The 24,442-nt window shown below is 40.3% G+C and overlaps 1 protein-coding gene across 1 annotated transcript in view; it reads right to left on the reverse strand.

The window, feature by feature from the left end:
* Positions 1-24,442, reverse strand: part of NEBL (nebulette) — a 215,919-nt gene that overhangs the window by 14,982 nt on the left and 176,495 nt on the right. The window contains exon 5 of the mRNA XM_015410010.1: positions 9,569-9,740. Within this exon, the coding sequence (XP_015265496.1) occupies positions 9,569-9,740 (172 nt within the window). The remainder of the gene's footprint in view (positions 1-9,568; positions 9,741-24,442) is intronic.

Raw genomic sequence — 24,442 nt, forward strand, 5'->3', positions numbered from 1 at the left:
TCTTAAGAATCTCACTCTGGTGAAAGGATGCAGCTAATCATAAACCTGTTTCCAATTTACCTTTTGTGGGGTTAAGGTGACTGACTAAGCACTGAGAGACCAAATATTCCTGAATTTAGGGCACTTGTTGAACATTCTGTACTTAATTTTCTGCTTGCTGCTTTTTATTAGCTTTTAAACATTACTTTGCAGATCATAGTATTTTGTGACAGTTTTATTAGTTTACTGAACTTTGTATATTCCTATAGAAAAATGATATATTAATATGTACATGCAAAGACTGAGCATTGTAAATGCTGTGTGCTCAACATTACAACCTACACTGTTGAACTGGTGACCTAAACCAACCCAAAATATTGCACCTGTGCAGTGGTCATGCTAAAACTCCAGCAAAATTCCCCATCATTCCTGGTATGATGTAATGGTGGTACAGAGTTGTTTTATGGAATCACAGTCTGGATGGTTCCAAACAAAGGTATGTACTTCAAAAATTATAGTTCTGATTTCATGCTCGAAAGGGCATGATTACTGTTTTCATTAAATACTGGGGATACTGTTATCATACCAGAAAGTCACATTGGGGTATCAAAACAATATCAGTACTCCCTATAAACTGAATGAAAACAATAATCATGCTCTTTCTGAAAGTATCAAGGAAAATTTAAATAAAAAATTGAGCATGTGCTTCCCCCCACAACATGGCACAGGAGCTGCTAGGGAGGAGTCCGTGTGCTCCAGTTGGTCCATCGTGCAAGTTTAAAGGCCAACTTTTTCAAATATAGTTCCTTGGTACAAGAAATTTTTTCCCAGCTTGTCAGGTCTCCCTCTCATTAAAAATAATGGCCCTTTAAAGGTTAGACCATTTAAAGGGGTTCATCTTCCCTTTATGGCCCTTTAAAGGTTAGACCATTTAAAGGGGTTCATCTTCCCTCCTTGGAGGCAGCAGTGACAGTAAGGGAGTTGGGAAAGAGAGAGAGCTCCCAAGCTAGGCCACTCTTTAAAACTCCTTGACAGTCCAGTATGGTAGACTTGGCCTCCAAGTCCAGGTCAAACCACCCACTGAAAACAGCAGCCTTTTAAAGTATAAAAGATATTTAAAGGGCAAATGTGATGCAGACCAAATGCTCTGGCTGCCTCCTGGCCACTATCTCCAATATTTATATTATTTATTTATTTATTTATTAGTTCAATTTATACCTCGTCCTCCCCACTAAGGCATCAGGAGTGTAATATAGAAGTCATGAATCAGGACCACATCTGGTTTGGGGGGCTCTGGGCAGAGAATGCTCAGGGGGTCCCAATGCCCATTACTAGGCCCCCCTTCTTGCCTACCCACCTGCATGCCCTCACCTGCCTGTGCATCCTTCCTCTGCCCACTTGGAAGCTCTCCCGCCATCTGCAGTCACAGCTGCCCACAATGCCTGTGCGTACTTCCCCTGATGGTGCTGGGGGTAAGTACAGGTAGGAGTGCCACTGCCAAGGCACCGCCTACATGCCATTCTCCAGTAGTGATTCACAGCATATGCATCTGGGAGCAGAGGTGATACAGGACTCACAAGCAGGCATCAAAGAGGATCCATGAGTAGGGAGTCGGCAGTAGTAGGCCCCACCAGAAACCATGGGCCCTGGCAACTGCCCTACCTCAGGGTATGCTGATGCTGGCTCTGTTGTGAATATCCAGGAGTACCTTCCATGTTATCAGATATAGCTGATCCTATTTGATACCAAAAATATCAGACATTGTATCAAGGCAACAACATCTGATTGCACATTCCTAGTTCCAAAATCAGTTTACAGTGATATCAAGCAGCCAAAGCTATATCTCTAAGTTCCCCTCAAATATCCTCTCACACTGCCTCTATCTTCATGAGCACCAAGGTAATAAACAGACTGACTCCAGATTAATGTACTTGAAATTACTTAAATATGCATATGTATTTATTTGATTTGTTTATGTCACCCATGCTTCAAGAAACTGTGAGGAAAATGAAGAGGCTATTACCCACCTTGGCCTACGGATCACCTTCTTTTCTATTTTTTGTCTCTGTAGGTCAGGTGGGGTTTGGCGGGTTGTGTTTTTGTTTGTTTCTTGCTGGTACGGTATCCCCCCCCCCATTTGAATTTCATCATAATATTGTGGGAAATAAAAGTTTTGCTTGCATTCCAAAGGGGCAAGGGTGGAAGCAAGGGCAGGGAGGCAAAAAAACACCATACAAACAGGACTGGGGGGAAATTGGCCACAACTTTTATTTGAATACAGCAGAAATAGCACCGGCACAGCTTGGGGACAGATCCAGCATTGGGCGATCTGCCTGACACCTCATCCCCCCCAGCCTGCCTGCAAGGAGGGTAAACTGAGGACTGGCAAGCAACATGGAGTGGATGCCACATGGGTGGCGGCCGCTGTGTGGTTCCCCTTGCCACCTTTTGGCGAGAGCCAGCCAACAGCCCCACATGTCCCCAAACAAGGGAGGCAGGCACACAGACACAACCTTCCCCCCCAAAACTGGATTCAACACAGTGCCCAAACTGCCCACCAAAGCTGTGACAAAATGCAATAAAAACCAACAACCAAGTAAACCAAACACAAACTCCTAAACCCAGGGAGGGTGGGAGGGAGAGCCTCAAAGGAGATGAGGGGAAATGCTCCATGGCAGCCAGCCAGATAGGGAGGGGGTAGGCCAGAACAGAATCTCTGGGACTGCCCCCAGAATGCCTTCCCTCCAGCCCACCACAGGCGAGCTGCTTGGCCCACCAGGGCTTGACCCAAGGTCCTCAGCCCTACTGGGTTCCCAAAGCAGGGTGGGAGCCAAGGATGCAGCCTCCCTTGGCTCACTCCCAGCCCAACAGCTGCAAATGTGGCCCCAGGTGAGTCTGTGGCCCTTGCTTATTAGGAATTTGAATTATTGTACTCTTATCTTATAGATTGTTTATTACTTTGATTCTTGTATTCCAGGAGAAAAAACTGGTATATAAATTTTCCAGATAAAAAAGTTAACAGAGGGACTTGTCCAAGGTCACCCAGTGAGCTTCATTGCATTGTACAAACTTGAAGGTTTTTCCTAAAATTAAACTGATGCTCTAACCCACAATACATGTTTTTAAAGACATTTTAGCTTGCTTTTCTCCTAAAATAGGTTTCAAAGTGCATTATGCTGATTTTTAAAACGGACCAGAATAAAACAAATTATTAAAGTCTACTTCAGACAACTGGAGAAGTCCAGTCTAAATATTTTTGTCTTCTCAGAATTTAAGTTTTTGTTAGAAATGGATGAGTGCAATTTTTTAAAACCCAGTAGTGTTAATTTTTAGTAATTATATTGGAAAAGCATTACAACTTGTGAATACTGCAAAATGGGTCGTGCAAAAACTGTGTTGAATCATGGACTCTTACATTAAATCAAATGTTTTCTCTCACACAACTGTTTGACATGTAAACAGGGATTGCAGAGTTAATTTTGAGAAGTGCAAGGTTTGGACACACTGTGACTGTTAATCAGTAGGAAACAATGGACATCTGTGGGTACCTTCTTCATTAGATGGCTTTGTTACCTCACTAGAATAAGAAAATACAGAACCATCTGACTTATCTTCTCCAACGACAGAAGAACTGGTAGAATGGAAATGTTGCTTACTATAGCGTCTCGCTTTTTCTACACAGAGAAAACAATGCTTCAATAAATACTTACAACAAATAAGAGAGAGAGGGTTTGTTAATTGTCCAAAAAATAGATTATTAGTCAGAGAACACAGTGATGGGCTACATACATCTTGCATGGTGTAGCTCTAAGATACTCATAACTGGGATTCAAGAGTTACTAAAGTGTACAAACGGAGACAACTGCTCCAACAAAATATAAGGTACTCTATTATAGGTAGGGTCACATGCATCCTGTTGCACCAAACACAAAATTTTGCATAGCTCCATTCCAAGACATTCTACTGCCCATTTTGCCTTGCCTTGCACAATCTAAGAACTGGTCTACACAACATGGCAACAGAATGCTGAGGTCGCAGAATGGACGCTAACAGTTCAGACTGAAGGTGAAGGACCACATTTTTAAAAGTGTATCCAGATTAGAACATCTCCCTTAATTTACTGACATTTTATTTACAGAGGGTTTCTGAACAGGTTTCTTCCTTCCATAGAATCGGAAGTGATATAGTCCATTTTGCCACCTCATTCTGCTTCATGTGTAGACCAGGACTAAGATCTGTGGCATAGGTCCCTTGCAACTGTATATCCATTAGCAAGGATCCACTTGTAATTTCCATAGGCAGAAGGGACTTCAATTTGTAGAGTTTGACTTCATCACCTTCCCCTCCCACTGCAGCCCAAAATCTTCCCACATGTGGTGCTTCTGAGGGAAATAGGGGCCCCAGAAACAGCATGATGGGGGAGTCTGAGGCCTGCCCTACCATGGGTAAATTGGCAAAAATCATCCCTTCGTCCATCTATAGAAAACCTCCACTGAATATAAGCCTTTGAGTAAACATACACGTCACGGCATGGCAGAAACTGATTTGTTGTCCATTCTATAAACATCTCCCTCCCTGGGTAAATTAATCATTACAGTGATAGCATTTTAAACACATAATTGGAAAAATAAATGCTCCAATTAGTGCAACTACTCTAAAATAAATGGTTCAACAAATACAACATTTGGACTCGTACAAGTCCATATAAAATTTGTCTGTGTAAAGTATCCATGTGGAAGAAGTGAAGTACGACCATTGTATGCATGCATATAGCCAATGGCAATATAAATTAATGTTGCAGGAGAAGCATGCCACTGTGCTCCAACAAATCACAGCTGGAAAGCAGGAACTTTATGAGTAGATGCCTGTTATTTTTTCAGAGAGTATACCAGGAGCTGTGCAAGTATAATTGCCAACTTCCAGGTGGGGCCTGTAGATCTCCTGGAATTACAGCTGATCAGGTCCCCTGTAGAAAAAGGCTGCTTTGGAGGTCATATCCTCTGGGGAAAATGGCTGCTTTGGAGGGTGGACTCTATGGTATTATACCCTGCTAACGACCCCCCAAAGCTGCCCTCCCCCAGGTATCACCCCAAAATCTCCAGGAATTTCCCAACTCAGAGTTGGCAAACCAATATGCAAACTATTTTGCATACAGCAACATTTAACCTGATCTAGCCTGATCTCATTAGACCTCAGTAGCTAAGCAGGGTTGGCCCTGGTTAGCATTTGGAAGGGGAGCCCACCAAGGAAGTCCAAGGAAGGCAATGGCAAACCACCTCTAAATGTTTCTTGCCTTGAAAACCCTATGTGGTCACCACAAGTCAGCTGTGATTTGATGGCTCTTTCCACCAACATTTGAATGGGTGCTTAGTCATATTCCACTTCCATAAAGGATAACTATATATATCAATATCCCTGTAGATACTTTTAAAATGTTCTGATAAATTACGATTACTTCTGCACTCAAGATTTCTTTGAACACATATACATAAAGCTGACAGAGACCTCAACATTTATTTCATTTTTGTAACCACAGGCAGAGGGGGAAATTATGCGTTAAATAATACCCGAAATCATATGTAGACTCCTAGACTGAATATTATCTTCTAGGGGATCAATGTCGAAGATGGAGCCAGGATCTGTACGCCAAACTTTGAGGTCTTTTCCAAAAAGAAATGAGAGAGGTAGTGAAGAATGTAGAAAAACCAAGGTTCTATAAATTGTTAGGATTTTCATACACACATTTATGTTCTTGTAAAAGCCAAAGTGCCTTCCTTCTACTGACTTTTAAGAATGCTCAGAGAATGATATTATTTTTATAAAGAAATTTATTGATTTTTTATCTCTATGACTAGAGCTGGGAGATTACTGGAATTCTAAAATCACAGAAAAATATATTGTCTACTCTGACTGGCATCAGCTCTACAGAATGTCAGGCAGAGAAAGCTGTTTCCTGACATGTTAACCAGAGGTACCCGGGACTGAACCAGGGGCCTACTGCAAGCAAAACATGTGGTCTGAGCAATGGCCCCTCCCCAGCCATATGACTATGAGTAAATATTTCAGTGTAGATAGACACAAACCCACACACTCTAAATTAACAGAAGGGATTGAACATCTCTATCAGTCCTTTTGTGTCTCAGTTACCATATTATTTTTAAATAAAATGAGGAAGAGTTTTAACAGTGTCAAATTTTCTCATTTAATTTAATGCATTTAATTTCTTATATTACTCAAGCCACACAATACTTTATTTCAGAGAAGGCAATGGAAAAAGAGTTTCATGTTTACTAAATTTGTTTTCTATGGAATTTCACTTATGACAAGTATTTTTGTTGCCTCTTTCTCTACAGGGCTCAGTACCATACTATAGCCCTTTGAAATTTAACCGTACTGGAGATGCTGTCAAACAGCTGATCAGGGCAGACCTGGGCTCCTGCTTCTACCACCCATAGAAAATAAGAGAGCCATTCTTTCCTATGGGCAGTAGAAAGGCCAAGTGTACCTATAGGAAATAATGGCCACATTATTTCCTATGCGTAGACCTGACCTCTCTAGTGCCCATAGGAAATAATGGGCCAATTACTTCCTATGGATGGTAGACCTGACCTCTCTGCTGTCTATATGAAATAATGGCTCCATTGTGTGCTATGGCCAGTAGACCTAGCCTCCAGGTCAGCATCTTCAGTTCCTTTAAATCTTAAAGTGCCATTATTTTTTATGGGGATAGACTTGGGCTCTGATTTTGGAGGCCTGTCTTCCCATAGAAAATAATGACCCTTTAAATTTTCATGAGAGGGAGTTGCAACCCAACAGCTATTTGGCAAGTCCAGCTTCTCCCTGCTCCTGCTGTCTCTGGAGGGGGTGGGGGAATGCAGGACAATGGATAAAATATTCCTGATTTTTTTTTGGGGGGGTGGACTCTGAAAGAAAATCCCAAACTAGTAAAGAGAGTCCTGAAAATTCAGGGTAACAAAAAAAAGCATTCCCTTTCCAAATCTGGATCCAAAATGAATCCTTTTTATATGTTTACCCCTATGCAAAACATCAGCAGCTTTGAGTTAACGATCTTCATTCATTACTCTCTTACCAGCAGCATTCTGTTTGAAATTACTTTACTGAAATATGCTGTAAGCATACATTCAATGACAACCTGCAAGAAGGCCATTCCATCTGACATTCTATTTTCATTTAAAGCTATTTAGCAAAGTAGTTTAAGGCTTTTAATCTGCCACCTTGGAATCACTCCAAAATAAAAATGAAAATACAACTTGTAACATGGTTTTAATATCTGTAACTACATTATATTACACTAGGAAAAAGGCCCATTGTGGAAATAAATACAACGGCCTCTAGAAACAGGCTCTGGGTGGGTGCCCCGGCCTTGGACACTCAGTGTCAATTTGCTGTGGCGACCTCAGCAGGGTATAATGACCCTGATTCCACCATTTTCTCCAGAGGAACTGATCTCTGCTACCTAAATAACAGTTGTCATTTTGAGTGATCTCCAGCCCTCACCTGGAGATCGGCAACGATGGTTCTCCAGAAGGGAATAGTTGGTTTGGAGGGTGGAATCTATGGCTTTGTACCTGTCCGAGGTCCCACGCCTCCTGAAACCTCACCCTCTCCAGGCTCCATCCCTCACATCTCCAGGAATTTCCCACCTGGAGCTGGCAACCCTATCTCCTTCCCAGCCAATTATCAACCTACCTTTATTTCCCCCTCACTCTTCAGCTTTCCACCCCCCACACACCTGCAGCCTCTCCTCTGAAGCCCTGACTGCTACGTCACATTGGCTGTCATATGGGGGCCACCTCAGCAGCATATAAGGATATAGAGCCCACCATTTTCTCCAGGGGAACTGATCTCTGCCATCTGGAAAGCAGTTGTAATTCTGAGTGATCTCCAGCCCTCACCTGGAGATAGGACACATTTTACCTCAGAACAGCAAACTGTTTAGAACGTTAGAGGCAAAAGCCAATCAAGTCACATATGCAAACGACCTCTGTGTTCCGAGGCAAAGGCCAATAAGGCTGCATATGCAAATAACCTCTGTGTTCTTACTGGCTATGGGGGGCAGAGAAACAGCAAACTGTTTAGAATGTTGGAGGCGAGACTCAAACAATGCAGCCAGTGGATAGGGACAGATTCTGAGTGACACACCAGGGCGCCAACCAATTCCAGAGCGTGTGGAATGTTCTAGAGAAGTGCCACCACCATTCGGCTTTTATTTATAAGGGAGATATGTGCGGTTATTCAGACTGAATCTGTCAAATGTCCCCACTAAGTCTGTTCTGGTTTTGATTCTGACACTGGGACTGGGGGGGGGTAGACAGTGTATGCTTATATGTCAAAACAGAGATTAATAAATATAAACAGAGATTAATAAAATATAAATCTGGGTGCAAGGCATTGGGTTTGCTGATCTACAATGCTATCCTAAAAGTAGTCAAACTGTTCTAAGCCCACTAACTTCCACTAACTTAGAAGGGTGTAGATCAGTTTAGAATCGCATTAAATTGTTAATTACTTAAAGGCTATGGTTGCAGTGAGAAGCAACTATCTAGAAAGTCCCATTATGTTAATAATAGCATCCAGGGATCCATATGTGAATTACTATCTGAGGATATGTGGAATATACACCTGGAATGACTAATTATATTTTGAGAAGTTATTACTTTTCAAACTGATGACTATGACAGGCATATCCTTAGCACCACACATCCTATTTATTATCACAACTGTGTTAAAATGAAATATAGCAAAAAAAAAAAGATACGTTTAAGGTAATGCTGAAAAATGGAAGCAGAAACATAACTGCACCATTCTGATTTTCCAAAGGTCCTAAGTGGAAGTAGCACTTTAAAAGTACATGAAATTGTTCATTATTTCTTCTCTTCATAAATTACCTAAATACTGTCAAACATTGGAAGAATAATTTTGGGATTTTTCAAATTACCCTGATAACGCAAATGAAAATTTTCAGCACCCAAGGCAATACTACATTATTAATTTTCCTCTCAGTACACAAGATAATTCTTATAACTGCCAAATAAAAAATGTATCTTTTCCAAAAATACAAATTTCCCCCCCACACAATGAAAACATGAAGCTAAATTCCAGTTGAACTGATCTAAATGAAAATGGCAAATGGCAATTTATTCTGTGACTGCTTACATTTTATAAAAGAAAGTTTGAATTGTTTAATAATCTGCCCTCTGAATTAGCAATTTAAGTACTTTTTATATTACCCCTCCATTTTCTTTTACCTTTTGGCCTCTGTAGAGCAAATTAATATCTGATTAAAATCCATTTTCTCATCATCTGTTGTGTTAATTAATCTTCTCATTACTTCAGTTTTGCAGGAGACAATTATTCTCCAATGACACAAAACTGACCTATCATTTTAATCTGTTTTTAAAAAACTCATACGAAACAAAAAAATACATAACTTTACATATTAACACTACAATTAGACAGAACAAACATTAATATTAGGGCAAGATTATTCTTCTCACTAAGGGAACTATCAGCAGAGCTGGCCTACAGAGAACCATTTCCACCAGTAAAACATACAGTATTCACTTACCCACAATGATTCCAGGTCTTCTGTCCATTTCAACTATATGTGGGTGAACCCCTTTATATGCAGCATCACTAACCACCTGGGTATTTCTTCTCACCCGTTCAGTCACAGGATCATCAACTACTGGTGTGAAACCTCTGCCTTTTGTCTTCTCAAAATCTTCATGGTATTTGATCTGCCACAGAGGAAGAATTATCCAATTATTATTACTCAATAACCAGGAGTATTGAGTGGCATAATATGAAGAATCATCTTTATTTCTGCCAAATATTTATTTGCTTATTATCCAAGCAATTAATAACCACCATGCAATGCTTCATTACCAAAAGATATTCCACTATGCATGTGCCAGCTTTCTTAACAGTATCTCTGAAGTCTTTTTTTAAAAAAATACTTAATATAAAAAGTGTCATGCTGTTTAATATGTTTAATATTAACCAGTTACATTCACGTGCAAGTGACAACACTAAAGCCCTTCCACAGCACCATATGTTTCATACAAATTCAAATATGGTAAGAACAAATGCTTCATAACAAAGTGTTAGGATCAACCAGTGCAAAATTTCAGGACCAACCCTGAACAGGTGTTACCAAGGCATTAGAAATACTTTTATAATTTTTAATATGCACACACACAGAGTACCTTAAGTTATCATTTATACTAAAAACTCACACATACACTATCTTGCAAGCAAATTCAATCAGCACAACACATTCAGAATTCCATTTGCACACACAAATCAGAAGCATGCACAAGGCAGTGTGTGTGTCACCTCTCCAGTTACACTCTGAGATGCTGAAACAGAGAGGAACCATGTGAAGTATTAAAGAAGCCACACAGTGAGTTGTTAGGAAAACAATTTTATTAGTACAATGAAACTAAAATAATTACAACATTTATATACAGTTAACTACTTCATCCCTTTAGCTGCTAAATACTTTAAAGGACCGTGTTGCTGGTTACCTACATTAATGAGGACAATCCACTCTACAGCAAAATGTTGCTCTTTAGAACACTTTAGCCACATGAAAAATGTACCCTACCATTGAGATGTTGTTTTGTGTCTCTTTGGCATGCCTTAGCTCAGGTGTGTCTAGAATCACACTAGGTCTACCTCTCATCTTTTGCTGATCGCTGCTGTACTTGACCTGTAAAAATACCACATGATCACTGGCCATGAAGCTTCATGAAAATACACTTGACAGCATATAAAATTCTATCCCCAAACTAAAAAGGGGACTGGCAACTGGCACTTTACCCATGTATCTATTAAAGTGATTTTAATCTTGGCTACAAACTGCACCACCCAAATGATTAAATACAATACACAAAACTTTATGGCAGACTGACAACTTCATCAGGAAATAAACTTGATGAAGACAAATTGTGACAAAAGGAAATTCTCAGATTTACTAATAAGTGATTATTCATATTTGATTTCTGTCAGTATGAACTTTAGGAATAAAACTTTCTAAAGAATGTTTAAAAGATTAAAAAATCCTGCTTAATGGTGTACATCATAGAAAGGATAAATTAGTTACTTATCGAAAACCATAACATTCAACAAGAACCACCAAAAAACTTGCCGAGCTGATAATCTCTTGATTCTTCTTGACTCTCTCAATTTCAGGAGTGACACTCACAGAAGTAGCTTTGCCAAGCTGCCCTTTATAGTAAACCTATTAATTTATAAAACAAAACACAAAGTATAGCATTTCATGTGAACTATTACTGTGTTTGTATTAAATGCCACTTGGGACTAAAACTGGAGATTTTTCAGATTGCTTATACATTTAACAAACTATGTATAACATAATTTGTTATTAATATATTTCATCCACAAAATGTGACCACAGAGATGTAAGATGTACATTGGGTGCCCATCTTTTACCGGGAGTGCTGGTACTTATCTTTAAAGCCTGAAAGGGTTTGCAACTGGGACACCTGACGTTCCATCTCCTTCTGTATTGTCCAGCTAAAGGTCCTTCTCATGTATTGTTCCTTGTGCCCCTGCCTATGTAAAGGAGGTGGGTGGCAGCCACAGATGGTAGCTACATTACTACTTTTTAGGAACCAGGCCAAAATGTCGTTGTTCAGTCATGCTTTGGATTGCACTTTATCTCCATGCTTTTTATTGCTTTTAAGCCCTGTTTGTGGCCCCAGCACCAAGGGGAGGGTGCAGGGTAGGCTGCCAAAGGGGGGGAACCCCGTTCCTTGTGCTATCTTAATAATTTTATGATCCATGTTTGAATAACACATGCACTACTTGATCTATCTATCTATCTGTCTATCTATCTATCTATCTATCAATCATCTATCTATCATCTATCTATCTATCTATCTATCTATCTATCTATCTATCTATCTATCTATCTATCTATCACTGCTCATACAACGGAAGCCTTGAGCAGAAAATAAAATTATAAAATAAGACAATGTCATTCTTAATGTTATTCTTCTGTTGTTTAATTATTGCCCCCATAAATTCTGCCACAGAGAGAGTAACAAAATCATCTATATATCTAATTCCCAACAGCCCCCTATGTTCGGATACTTATTTCCACAAATCTGGGGGATGTGGAGGGTCAACAGATGTTCCTGCACACTTGAGGCGCTCCCCAGGTGTGCAGAAAAATCTTAGATGTTTCAAAAAGTATACAGGGGGTACTTAAATTCCCCCAAAACTACAACTGCTTGCTCTGGTCATGCACAGGCAGCTCACTCACTGAGGCACGGGAACAGCGCGAGGGAAGTCATGACGCCACTAACCATCCCCGCTGATGCTCCAACTGCCACAGCAGCAACAAGCATCCCTGCACAGAGAATGGACTTAGCCTTGGGAACTGTGGCTGCCGTGCAAGGAAGCTCTGGGTACTTCAGGGACCTCACCTCAACACTGCCCCCCCCCATTTCTTCTGTCTGTTTGGAATTAGTGATGAGGACGCTGAGCACAGCTCTGACCCTGGCCACACTTTGCCCATTTCATCTTTCTCCTGGTGAAGGGTTGCCAGCTGGCCCTGGTCTCCTCCCGCTAATGCTCCGTTTCAAAGCCAAAGAGCCAGCGCTGTCCAAAGACATTTCTGTGGTCATGTGGCCAGCATGACTAAACACCAAGGCGCATGGAACGCTGTTACCTTCCCACTGAAGTGCTACCTGTTTATCTACTTGCAATTTCTTGCTTTTGAACTGCTAGGTTGACAGGAGCTGGAACTAGAGACGGGAGCTCACTCCGTCACTCAGGTCTCGAACTGCTGAACTACCGACCTTCCACAGCCTGCAGTTCAGCATCTTAACCACTTGAGCCACCATAGCACCTTTAAAGACTAACAAAATTATTGTCGGGTATGTGCTTTTGTGAGTCACTGCTCACTTCTTCAGACTTATTTCCATTTATTCTTTGCATCCTCCTGGACTGGATTCTCCTGTACCAAACTGAGACCAGAGTTTCCTGTCCCATTACCAATGCTGATATCTCTTTGCCTCTGTATATCACACCAATGCTGATATCTCCACCCCTCTCCATATCACACCTTATCCAATCATGCCTGCCATTGCCATTCGGCATCTGAAATCATCTTTATAAAATTTGTATCTCTGGTACCTTGTGTTACATTTTATGGCACACATGGTCTGGCCTGACAAAGAGATATTTATGTCAGATCTGGCCCTTGTAACAAATGAGTTCGACACCTCTGATGTAAACATATTTACTTTAACAAGAACAAACTGCCATGCACAGCTGTTCCTGGACAAACTCAGTAGAGCTCAGTGGGCATTTGGATATTTTTGACTGATTTTTCCATGGTTTTATCTGTGATTGTTCAATGCCCCACCTTGAGCTCTGGATCAGTATAAACTCTCAAATAAATAAATAAAATCTACATTATAACTCCAAAATCTATACAAAGAAAACTTTGTCCAACAGCTATGTTTAACATGTAAAACATTTTTAAGAGGCAAAGGTTTTCATACTAAAACATTTACCCTGGAACAGATCTTAACAACAACAACAATAATAATAATTTATATTGTTACTACTACCACTATTATTATTTTTAGGACAAATTAATAATTAACATTACCAAAACTTACTGTACTGATATTTTTCTGATTTTTCTTTACTCTCTCAATCTCAGGAGTCTCTTTTACTGCTGTGCCAGCACCTACTCCCTTTTTATAGAACACCTTCATTAAATAAAATAAAAAATAATTATGTGCTTGTTTTTAAAAAGTAGGCAATATTCCAAGAACTAATTTGGACTGCCCTTACTGTTGATGTTTAAAGCTTCCATAAGTCAGTTCAATTATCACAGGAACTAATAATGTTTTAATCTCATTTTCTTTCATTTATAGTGTCTGCTGAAAACTCACATCATTTTACTCATTTTTTCAGAATTCTGTAATGGGAGATTTACAATGTTGAAGAATTACTTCTGCACTAGAATGCGTGCAAGACGATCAAAGCTGAATCAAGGCAAGATCCAAGTGATGGTTTGCAGAACCACATCAGCCAGAAGGAGAGGGAAAATTATCACTTGTGGACTTCAGATTATTATGGTCATGTTGATTTATACCTTTAAGGTGCTCCTGAACACAATACAAAGCTCAGAATTTCATGATTTCATGCCTGTTACCATCTTAGACCAGACAAATGTCCTTCATGCTTATGCAGTTACTGTTATAGCACAATGCAGTTTACACTGTCTTGAAAACAGGTGGAAGCATACACCTGTTATAAAACATGACAGTTCGTTTCTTGATAGGGGTTGACAAGCAATACTATAATATTACACGTATTATTCTAGCATGTTGCTGGACAAAACCATGGTGCTCATCTGGACCTCTCTCTACAACAGCTTGCTCTGAACATACCTAGAGGGAGGAAAACTTGTAATAAGGAAGATCTTGTTTTAGAAATGATGTCTAACCTTCAGGATTTAAGCATCTCTGAACCAATCCAAAATACTATTTAGTATTTTAATGAGCTTCCAATTCAAGGTGGGATGAGCTTTCAACTCAAGATGGCACTTTCCAACACTGGGGGGGAGGGGTTCTAATGCTCCCTAGAAATACTCTAGATGACTTTCAAACCAAGAATGGGAAACTGCACTGGATTTTCAGCCCCTCATAACAGAAAAAAATGAAACTTCTTTGTCTCAGTATCTAACAAACTAAACAACAACTTTGATACTTAGATGCTAATTGGAACCCTTAAAGAAATCCCTTAGGAACAAATATTCAGTATTAAATTAAAGCAACACAAAAATGAACAAGAATCAATGGAAATAAAAGACCTTTCATTTCATAGCCAGATTTCTTTGAAGAGCTGACAACATAGATTGTTTACATGTTCATAAACTCAGACTAAATTTATGCACTGCTTGTAAAAATTAGAATGAAGATCAAATCAAATAGTTGTCTGCAAAACACCTGAGATTTGGCAAGGGTATTTGGAGTAGTTTAGGAATTCTAATGGAATGGTACAGCCTTTGCCAAGGAAAGTTTGAGTTATTTCCATTTATATAAGTGATCTGGGGACAATCACTTACACATTTCTATTGCATCCTGAGACCCAAGAGAGTTCATTTAACTTGGAACATTTCTAAAAGGTTTAGTCTGAAATCAAACCTGCTACTACTCACAGTACTAATATTTCTCTGAGTGCTTTTAATCCTTTCAATTTCAGGTGTATCTGGTATAGCAGAATAGGAACAACGCATCTTCTCTGCTTCATCCTTATACTTTTTCTACAAATCAGAACAAAAACAAACAGTGGCTCAGTTTCCAAACTATGGTTTACTGCTACATGAATGAATCTTATACATACATACATACTCCCTTCCCCACTCTTCCCCTTGCACAGAGCAATTAAATGAGTCACTTCTGTTTCAGAGCAAATCACAGCTTGTAGTCACATTCCTACTGGCATAGTTTGCACTGAATGTCCAAGCCACAATTGCAGACAACCTCTGAGCCAACTTACTTTGTGCAAGAGACACCACTGAACTAAAAGAAACACTGTGCAACCCAATGCAGAGTAACTCAAGTTTAAGCCCATTGATTTCAAGAGAGGAATACAGCCTGCATTCTTAATTATTTGAATCCTCCACGCACTTGGCTGGCTATTTCAGAAGCTCTTTTCGCTCGCTGTATCTCTGGGATATCTGTGCCCACTTGCATTCCTTTCCCTTTGATTTCAGTCTCCAGGTCTTTCATATATTCTTTCTGCAAAAATGGAACATTAATGAATTCTTAGATTTACAATATCTTTAGCTTTTCATATCCATACAGCTGGAATAATTCATGCGTGCTGCTTTCAAAGCTATGCTTGCAACACAAACTAGATTTCTAGTCACTGGCTCTGCCTCTGTAAAATTCAGTTTGATTATTTTCTAGGCTTATTTCAAAATGATTTTGTCAAAACACATTTTTACAGACCACTGCAATATTTGTACTGCAAATGTCACTGAAGTCCAGGATTCTGAACTCACCTGACTCGCAATTTCAGAAGCTTTCTTAGCTCGTTGAATATCAGGAGTGTCCATGCCCACCTGCATCCCTTTCCCTTTAAGTTCCATTTCTAGATGTTTCTTGTATTCTTTCTATGCAGGGCAGAACAGGCAACACTCAGATCTACAGTACCAAAAGCTTTGTGCAGATTCTGCTTTAATCTGTGGGCTTTTATTAAACAGTACCCTTGAAGCTCAAAATGTCCTTTTATAAACTCAGAACATTATCTCTGTAGGAGATACAAGATCTACCAATTTAAAGATCTTTTGACGAAATGAAAACGCTGTGGTTTTTAATTTCACATTATACCTGTTTCAATCACCTGTATCAAACCCTATGTGAATGTAGTTTATGTATTTGAGTATTACAGATAATTGATGCAATCAAAAATAATTGAGAGCAACTATGGAAAGGTCCATTCACTAGAGGAAGCACAAAAACCACCTCCTTAGTAGGAATGAAACTACCTTTCTTTTCAGTCAAAATATATCCAGAATAGTACACTGCCAACAGTCTAGACTGCTGTTAAAAACTGACACACCATGGGAAACACACTTAGATAAACTGGACAACCAGAAAATATAATGCAATGTCTTCTAAATCTCTCTACAAAAAATCAACTAATAAATTTTTACTGGCATATATTAAAAACGGAACGTTTGTCAACATACAGAGATGAAAATGTAAAAATCTATATACCTTTAAAAAGTTTAAAAACATACTCCTAAACACAGTTCCTCTCTCGCTTCTGGTTTTGGCGGTCGCTTTCTCCCAGAGCTCCGGGAGATGGCCGTCAGAACCTGCGGTTGGGTGGGGGCGCAACTGTTTGCGCCACCCCCGAAGCCCTCGTGTTGGGCTCCCAGCCATGGGGTGCTAGAGAGCTCTTCTTCCAGCAACCCTGCCGGCGAAGGGGGGCTACTCCATGCCCCGGAGGTCCCGCTGCGGAGCATCCCGAATGGGAACTAGAAACTGCACACCAGAGCAAGCGTTTGGTGGCCAAGCGAACAGAAAACAATAAGCAGATTTACCGTTGAAATGTGAGTTAATGTTTAAGTGAGAAACACCGAAGAACTAGCTGAAAACCTCCCCTTTGAAAGCGGGGAGGGAGGGAAATCTCCCCCGCTAAGAAAAACTAAGCGAACCTTGAGCTACTATGAAAAGGGGGGTGGGCTAATGAAGCAAGACGGACTGAAATAAAGAGTATTTAAGAACTTACCAGGCTGATTTAAGAGTACCAGAGACTGTGATAACTTTTATAAAAAGTAAACAATTCTCAAACGTGGCGCCCATAAAGAAGGATGAGAAAGATAAGCAAGTGAAACCTAAGCTTCTTGCCAGAAATGCCAGCCCAGCAAGTTCTGTGCCTAAATAGGGCACAACTACAGAGCTGCAAAGGATGCTGACTGAAGCATTGCACCCTCTACTGGAACAAGTCACGGCACTGCACCATAAGTTTGATGCACAGCAAACTCAACTAAATGAGATAGTTAAAAAAACAGAAAAGACTGAGCAAGAGCTGAAAGAAGTAGATGCCAACACTAAGAAGATAAAAAAACAACTGCAGGTGATGGAAAAAAGAGACTAGTGGACGAGTCTCATTTGCTACAGCTACAAATGGAAAGAGCTAGCTATGTTCTAAGATTTCAAGGTGTTCCGGAAGAGAAGGGAGAGAATCTGAAACAGACTATGTGTGATGCTTTAGGCCCTATGGCAGATGTAAAAACGGATATATTGCAAAGCAAAATTGATACGATCTATAGGTTGTATTCAGAATTTACAAAAAAGAAGAATCTGCCAGGGGAAGTCATGATAAGATTCTTCAGAAGACAAGTGAGAGACCAAATTCCAAAGCGACAAATGGAATCACCTTGAAAATCAAGGACAAAGAAATTAAGGTGTTGAAGGACATTCTGTTTGAAATAAGAAGGAAAAGAAGAAAATATAGAGACTTGGTTTTACATCTACAAAAGAACAACATTCCCTACAGATGGCTTGTACCCGAAGCCATAATCTTCAAATTTATGGACAAGAAAGAAAAAATTGACTCTGTTGAAAGGGCATGTGAATTTTTACATCAACATAGTCGTCCAGCAGGAGAGGAAGAAGAGGAGGAAGATGACAGCAACAAAGAAAATGAAGAAGAGGGAGCAGTGGCATCTTCTGATGAGAACCCAGACTCTAAACTGGGGGCAGCAGCCCCAAAGACAAGCTACCATTTGAGAAAGAAAAAGGATAAAAGATGAGATATTATTGCACTCTGGAATTTCTTACAATGTTATGTTATAATTATCTCTTATTTTGCTCTTTATGAAATCAAATATGGTGGAGTTTAAATTTTTATTTCAGTTTAAATAGATTATTAGATGACAACATTCAATGAACTTGAATTGAACATTGAGCCAAAAGCTATTTTGTTAAGCAGTATGTATCACCACCTTCTCTTGGGTTTTTAGTGGGTTTTCTTTACTTTCTCCTTTAGTTTGTAGATTCCCTTCCTAATTTCATTGTAGTTTATAGAAAATGCAATAAAAAACACAAAAAAAACAGTTCCCCTCTCTAAGTTCATGAACTGCAGTGGTTCATTTGTTTTAGGATAAAAAAGTTAAAAAGGTAAAATAGGTTAATTTTATACCTTGAGTCACCAGTCAGGAAACAATTCTGAAACCAGCCTTAAGAATTAAATGCCTTCTGGAGTACAGATGTTACTACTTAGGAAAACTTGTTGGAGATGGCCACAATCTGGGAAAACCTGGTTTGGGTTCAGGTTGTGTCCTGAACCCAAACCCAGCTGAACTTAACTGGTTTGGGAGGTTTGGGATATGGGGGCATCCCCCTGGGGTCCTAGAGACTCCAAAATTGCAGGACATCTCCAGCTGACTCTCCTCTACCTGTCCACCAAGTTTGGTGAACAATGGATTTGAGGGGTCTAAGTTATGGACACTCAAACAAGGTGCCCCCAGGAAAGTGATTTTTGGGGAGATGTCAGGCACGGGTTCTGGAGTGTACAGAATGGACCCTGTGTGAGCTACAGGCATCAAACCCAGGGTGGACCTCCCTGGGATGCCCCCCTATATGCCCTACAAGTTACACATGGATTGGAGTTACGGAAACCCAAACAAGGTGCCCCCAGGAAAGAGCTTTTCGGGGAGTGTGCAGAATGGACCCTGGGTGATCTAGAGGCATCAATCTCATGGCGGAACTCACTGGGATGCCCCTGTATATGCCCTAACTTAGGGGGTCTGAGTTACAGCCTGCCAAAGAAGATGCCCTCAGGAAAGTGCTTTCTGGGGAAATGTTGTCAAGTGTGGGTTCTGGGCCATAGAATGGACAGGAAGGACCCTGTGTGACATAGTAGAGGGGAGGCATCAAACTTGCAGCAAACCTCTCTGGGATGGACACCTCCCTCTCCTCCCAGAAGCATGTGGGAAAGAACTACTACCGGTACTGTTTCAGATGAGGGAGAGGTAGCCATGGTGCCAGCTGCTCTGGAGGTCTGCCATCAGGTAGACAGTTTGGCCTCGCACTTTGGAGAGTTTGGCCTTGACTAGCTCCACCGCGGATCAGTCCATGGGCGGCAACACTTGCCCGCTCATGGTCCTCCTAGAGGGGATGGTGTGCCAGGCAGCCACATGGTGCATCAGTTGGCAAAAGGCCACATCCTCCACAAAGGAGAACGTCGCCTCCCAAGCCAGCCAGAATTTGGCACATGTTTTGGCCCCTCATGCAGTCCGTGCCCATCCCTGTATATTACCTCGATAGATCACTGGTTTAGCACCATGGATAGCACCATCCACTATTAAATTGAGAATGGAGCTAGATAGGAAGGGAAAATACAGTTGCACTTGTAACTTTTTTTCAACAAGTGGTTTCTTGTGCAGTCACAAGTGGGTATGGCTGCCTCCACAGGCCTGCCATAGAGAATTTTCAAATTCTTTTTAGGGCACAATGTACCCCTCCTCCTCACACTTTTTCTGCCCTTTTCAACATCAGAGAAGGAGGGAATAACTTTTGCCTCAGTTCTTCAAAGCCCCTGCTGAAGAACAGGAAATCCCCACATATGCAGACAGATAGCTCACAGTGGGGCTGAAGGGAGGGGAGTGTGGCTGCAGAGTGTTCCACAGTTACAGGTAAGAGCAGCCTTGTTTTCATTGTTCTGGTCACACCACAAACCCACATCAGAGAAAAGTGAGTTGACTTATCTGGATAGGATGGATTGCAACAAAGTCTTTCCGACTTTTGCCCCCTTGGTGGCCCTAATTGGGCAGAAAGATGGGATACATATTTAAACAAACCTGACTTGCAATTTCAGATGCTTTTTTAGCTCGCTGCATTTCAGGTGTATCTGTGCCGACTTGCATACCTTTCCCTTTAATTTCAGTCTCTAGGTCTTTTTTGTATTCTTTCTGTGAATGCAAGAATATATATATATATGTTGTTGAGCTCACCTAAAACATGCACCAGCTGAAACTCGGCAAAAGCACTCTGGACTACAGCAGCCACCTGGATTTTTAAGACAACTGCTGTGTTGAGTAGGGGGTGTGCATTTGGTCTATATCAAGCTGAAAAAATATCCAGAAAATACCTTACTGGTGTTTTCCAGGTATTTTTCAGCTGGATACAGAGCCCAGTATTTATTTGGCTATCTGAAAATGGCTGCCCCGAAAAATCCTGAAAATATTCGGGATTTTATGAGACCACTGGATATCTGAAGGATGTTTAAAGGGATCACAGTTTAATCCCTTTAAACATATTCCAGGTGAACTCGCAACTTCAAGTTCACTTGCAGCTTGCAAGAGGCATTTAAAGGGACCACGATCCCTTTACATGCCTTTCCCCCTTCCATTGGAAACAACGGAGGATGGGGGAGGTCTCACAGGATTGGCTCCTGGGTGGGTTCTGTTAGGCGATCTAGCTTAAACTGGGCTGCCCAGCAGAGCATGTGGGGAGGACTCTCCCTGCAGGATTCGCTCCTGGGTGGGCTCTGTTGGGCAGTCTGATTTAAACTAGGCTGCCCAGAAGAGCCCCAGCAGAGCCTGCGGGGAGAACCCTCAGCTGGAGCCAGCCCAGGATCAGAGGGGCAGTGGGAGCTGACAGCTCTGTGCTGCCTTGGCTGGGGCTGGCTCCTCTTTGCAGATCAGTTTAAACCAAGATGCAAAAAAGGAGCCAGTCCAGGATCAGAGAGGGCAGCGTGGAGCTCTCAGCTCCAGCCACACCAGCTGATCCTCTCATTTTTTTTTTCTTCTCTGGTTTACTAGCTCCCCCAAAATGTGGGAATCATGACTATTTCCCAAATTTGAATACCATACTAGTATTGGGTTTCAGGAATATTGGGAAATATTTTTGGGGTTCAATATACCTGCACCCAAAAAATACCAGTGTGTGTGTTTTTTGCACACCCCTAGTGTTGAATAGCACTCCCAAACTGTGAACCTGGCTTTTCAAAATGAACATAACCCATCCAAGACAGGAGAGATCTGAATTCCCTAGTCTGCCTTTCTACTAACACATGGAACTTCTGTCTTATCACAATTAAGTTTTGATTAAGAATTGAAAAATATGATTTTCCTGTCCTGCTCAAAGAAAAATTCTACCTACATTCACAAACAAGATTTTCAATGCAAACAACATTTCATTTCAAAACCAAAATTTCTATGATGTTAAATTTAAAAATGGCAGTAATGTAGAAACACAGTAATTCTGTGAAAAATGCAAGTATTATATTCTATTTGTTCTGAAGTATCATCAATCAATTTTATTTTGCTAAACATGTCATGCCATAAAATATATATAAAAATTTTAAAAATATTTTCTTTTACTGACCTCACTAACCATTTCAGACACTCTCTTTGCTCTTTGAATGTCAGGAGTTTCTGAAATGAGCTTAACTCCTTTCCCTTTTATTTCATTTTCCAGATCTTTTCTGTATTCCTTCTATAAAAACAGGTAGAAACAGTTTCAAAGCATGTACTTTTTCCATTGACTGTAAAAACTAAGAATACATTTCATTGGGTGCTTTGTGAAAAGTGCACTTTCCATGACATTAATAACCTTTACTAACATAACCTACCTCATTTAGTATCTGAGCTGCATTTTTGACTCTAATCAAATCTGGCGTATCTTCAAACACTGTCAACCCTTTTCCTTTCATCCCTTCTTCCAAATCTTTTCTATACTCTTTCTGAAGGTTTAAAAAAAGATTTCTCTGCTTTAAATCGTGAGCAAGATCTTGAAAAGAAAAACTTCTTATTAAATATTTCAAGGAATACTTTGAAAATCTTTATAAAATATGAATTAGATGGTGCACATTTATCATAGTTAAAATAGAATTGGGAAATCAAAAGATAGGATACACCTTGAGTGAAAAAGTAAGGTAATCTTTCCCTTGCTCCTGGAAAAAATACATATACTTCTACTACAGTTACACAGATACAATATAAAATAGTAAACGTGTGTGCTACAGATGGTAGCACTGAAGATTACAGACAAGCAAATGACACTGTCGCTCAAGTTCTGCTAATGCTGTCATTATTGGCAAAGGTGTGCTGAATATAACACAGAGGCACTTATCCAGAAATCAAAGTTACTGTGATTGTAATGAACATGTATAAGGATATTACACTGATAAGATAGAAGAGGCAAGCCAGACTTACTATAGTTATTCTGTTAACTGGAAGGAGAAAGACAGAGTTTTATGCTTTACTGCTTTACTGATAAAATGGGTCCCCTCTCTCCATTTACCTTAATGCATTTCCTTTATGTGTTTTCAAGCCATAGACAAGGCTGAGTCCAGACATCATGCTTAATCACAGATAAGGAAGATTAACTATGGTTTGACATGGTGTTCAGAATAAATAAACTGTAGTTTATGGATGGCCAGCAAACCATAATGCAGCTTTGAAAACACAGTGCAATCACAGTTTGCAAACCATACTTAGTGCTTCATATAGTTTCACATGGTAACCAAATAGACAAATCATAATTATAGCCATATCTCCACCCTTGGAAGGGGTAGTTCCACAAAAACAAAAACAGGCTATGAATTTTAAAAGCTGGATTCCAAGAGTGCAGAAGACAACAGCAAACATACTATTTTATAACATGGTTTCCCTGCTGCACATTTGGAAGCTTGTATCATGATTGTGGACTATGGTTAGCATAAGCTATGATTTGACATGGTGAATGAATTGAGTGAAGTGTTTGGACAAATGGTAGCTATCACACAAATAAAAGTAATTTGTTCCACATTGGTTTTCCAAGATTCCTGGGACTGTGCATGGCACAAGGGAAAACTGAAAAGGAAGAAATAAGAATATGATGGAAATCAAACATTATGATAACTAAGGGAGCAGTCTATAAATCATTGCAATGCAGTCTGCATAGTGGTAAACATACATATAAGATTTAATTCAAGTGGGTAGCCATGTTGGTCTGAAGCAGCAGAACAAAGTTTGAGTCCATTGGCACTTTTAAGACCAACAGAGTTTTAAGTATCTGTAGTTATTTCTTCTTTTCACTTTTACCTCTTTCAACAGATTGGTAACATTTTTCACATGCAAAAATTCTGGAGTCTTGTCTAAATCCAATGATGCTTTTCCTTTGAGTTTATCTTCAAAATCTTGTTGATACATTTTCTGTGTAGTGAAACAAAACCACTGCTGTTTATGACACATAGGAAAGTGTATGCAAGATGTGTAATGATGCTGCATCAAGAGCTAAATGATTTTCCTTAAATAATTTCTAAAACATAAATACTCAAAATATTTGGGGAATATCTGAGTCAAAAAGCTACTGTTATTCCAAATGGGAGCCAAAGAATACCACGTGCTTAGGAGGAGACTCTATATTAAGAGCCCCATTAAAACATATGCTTTGGAAAGCTCTATGTAATATGCCACAATGGTCTGCTACTGAGAGGGAAACACAGTAAAAATGGCACTAGGTCAGGGGTCTCCAGTGTAGTGCCCATGGGTACCATGATGCCCACTGACAACTTTCCTGGTGCCCACCAAGTGTTTTTAGAAAGAGGGTGGGGCCGGGTGGAGCTTTTTCCCAGCAAGACTTCAGATTGGCCACTGGAGATTTGATCAATGGTGCAGATCTTTAAAAATACTGCTCTGCCAGCAGCTGCCATCGCAGCACAAGGATCTTCACCGTGCAACTGTGGGTAATCTTCAGCAGCCATTGTGCGGCTGAATCTGCCTCTGCTGGCAGCCATTTTGTAGCTGCACCCACCACACTGTGTCTGAATTCCAAAGGTGCTTTAAGGCTCAAAAAGGTTAGAGACCTCTACACTAGATGAACAAAAGACTATCAGCTTCAGGGGTCATTTCGTAGAAAAAGAGGTGAAGGAGCTCATTAGCATAACT

This window comes from Gekko japonicus, unplaced genomic scaffold, assembly GCF_001447785.1.
Source record: "Gekko japonicus isolate JY-2015 unplaced genomic scaffold, Gekko_japonicus_V1.1 scaffold101, whole genome shotgun sequence".
Classification (NCBI taxonomy): Eukaryota; Metazoa; Chordata; class Lepidosauria; order Squamata; family Gekkonidae; genus Gekko; species Gekko japonicus.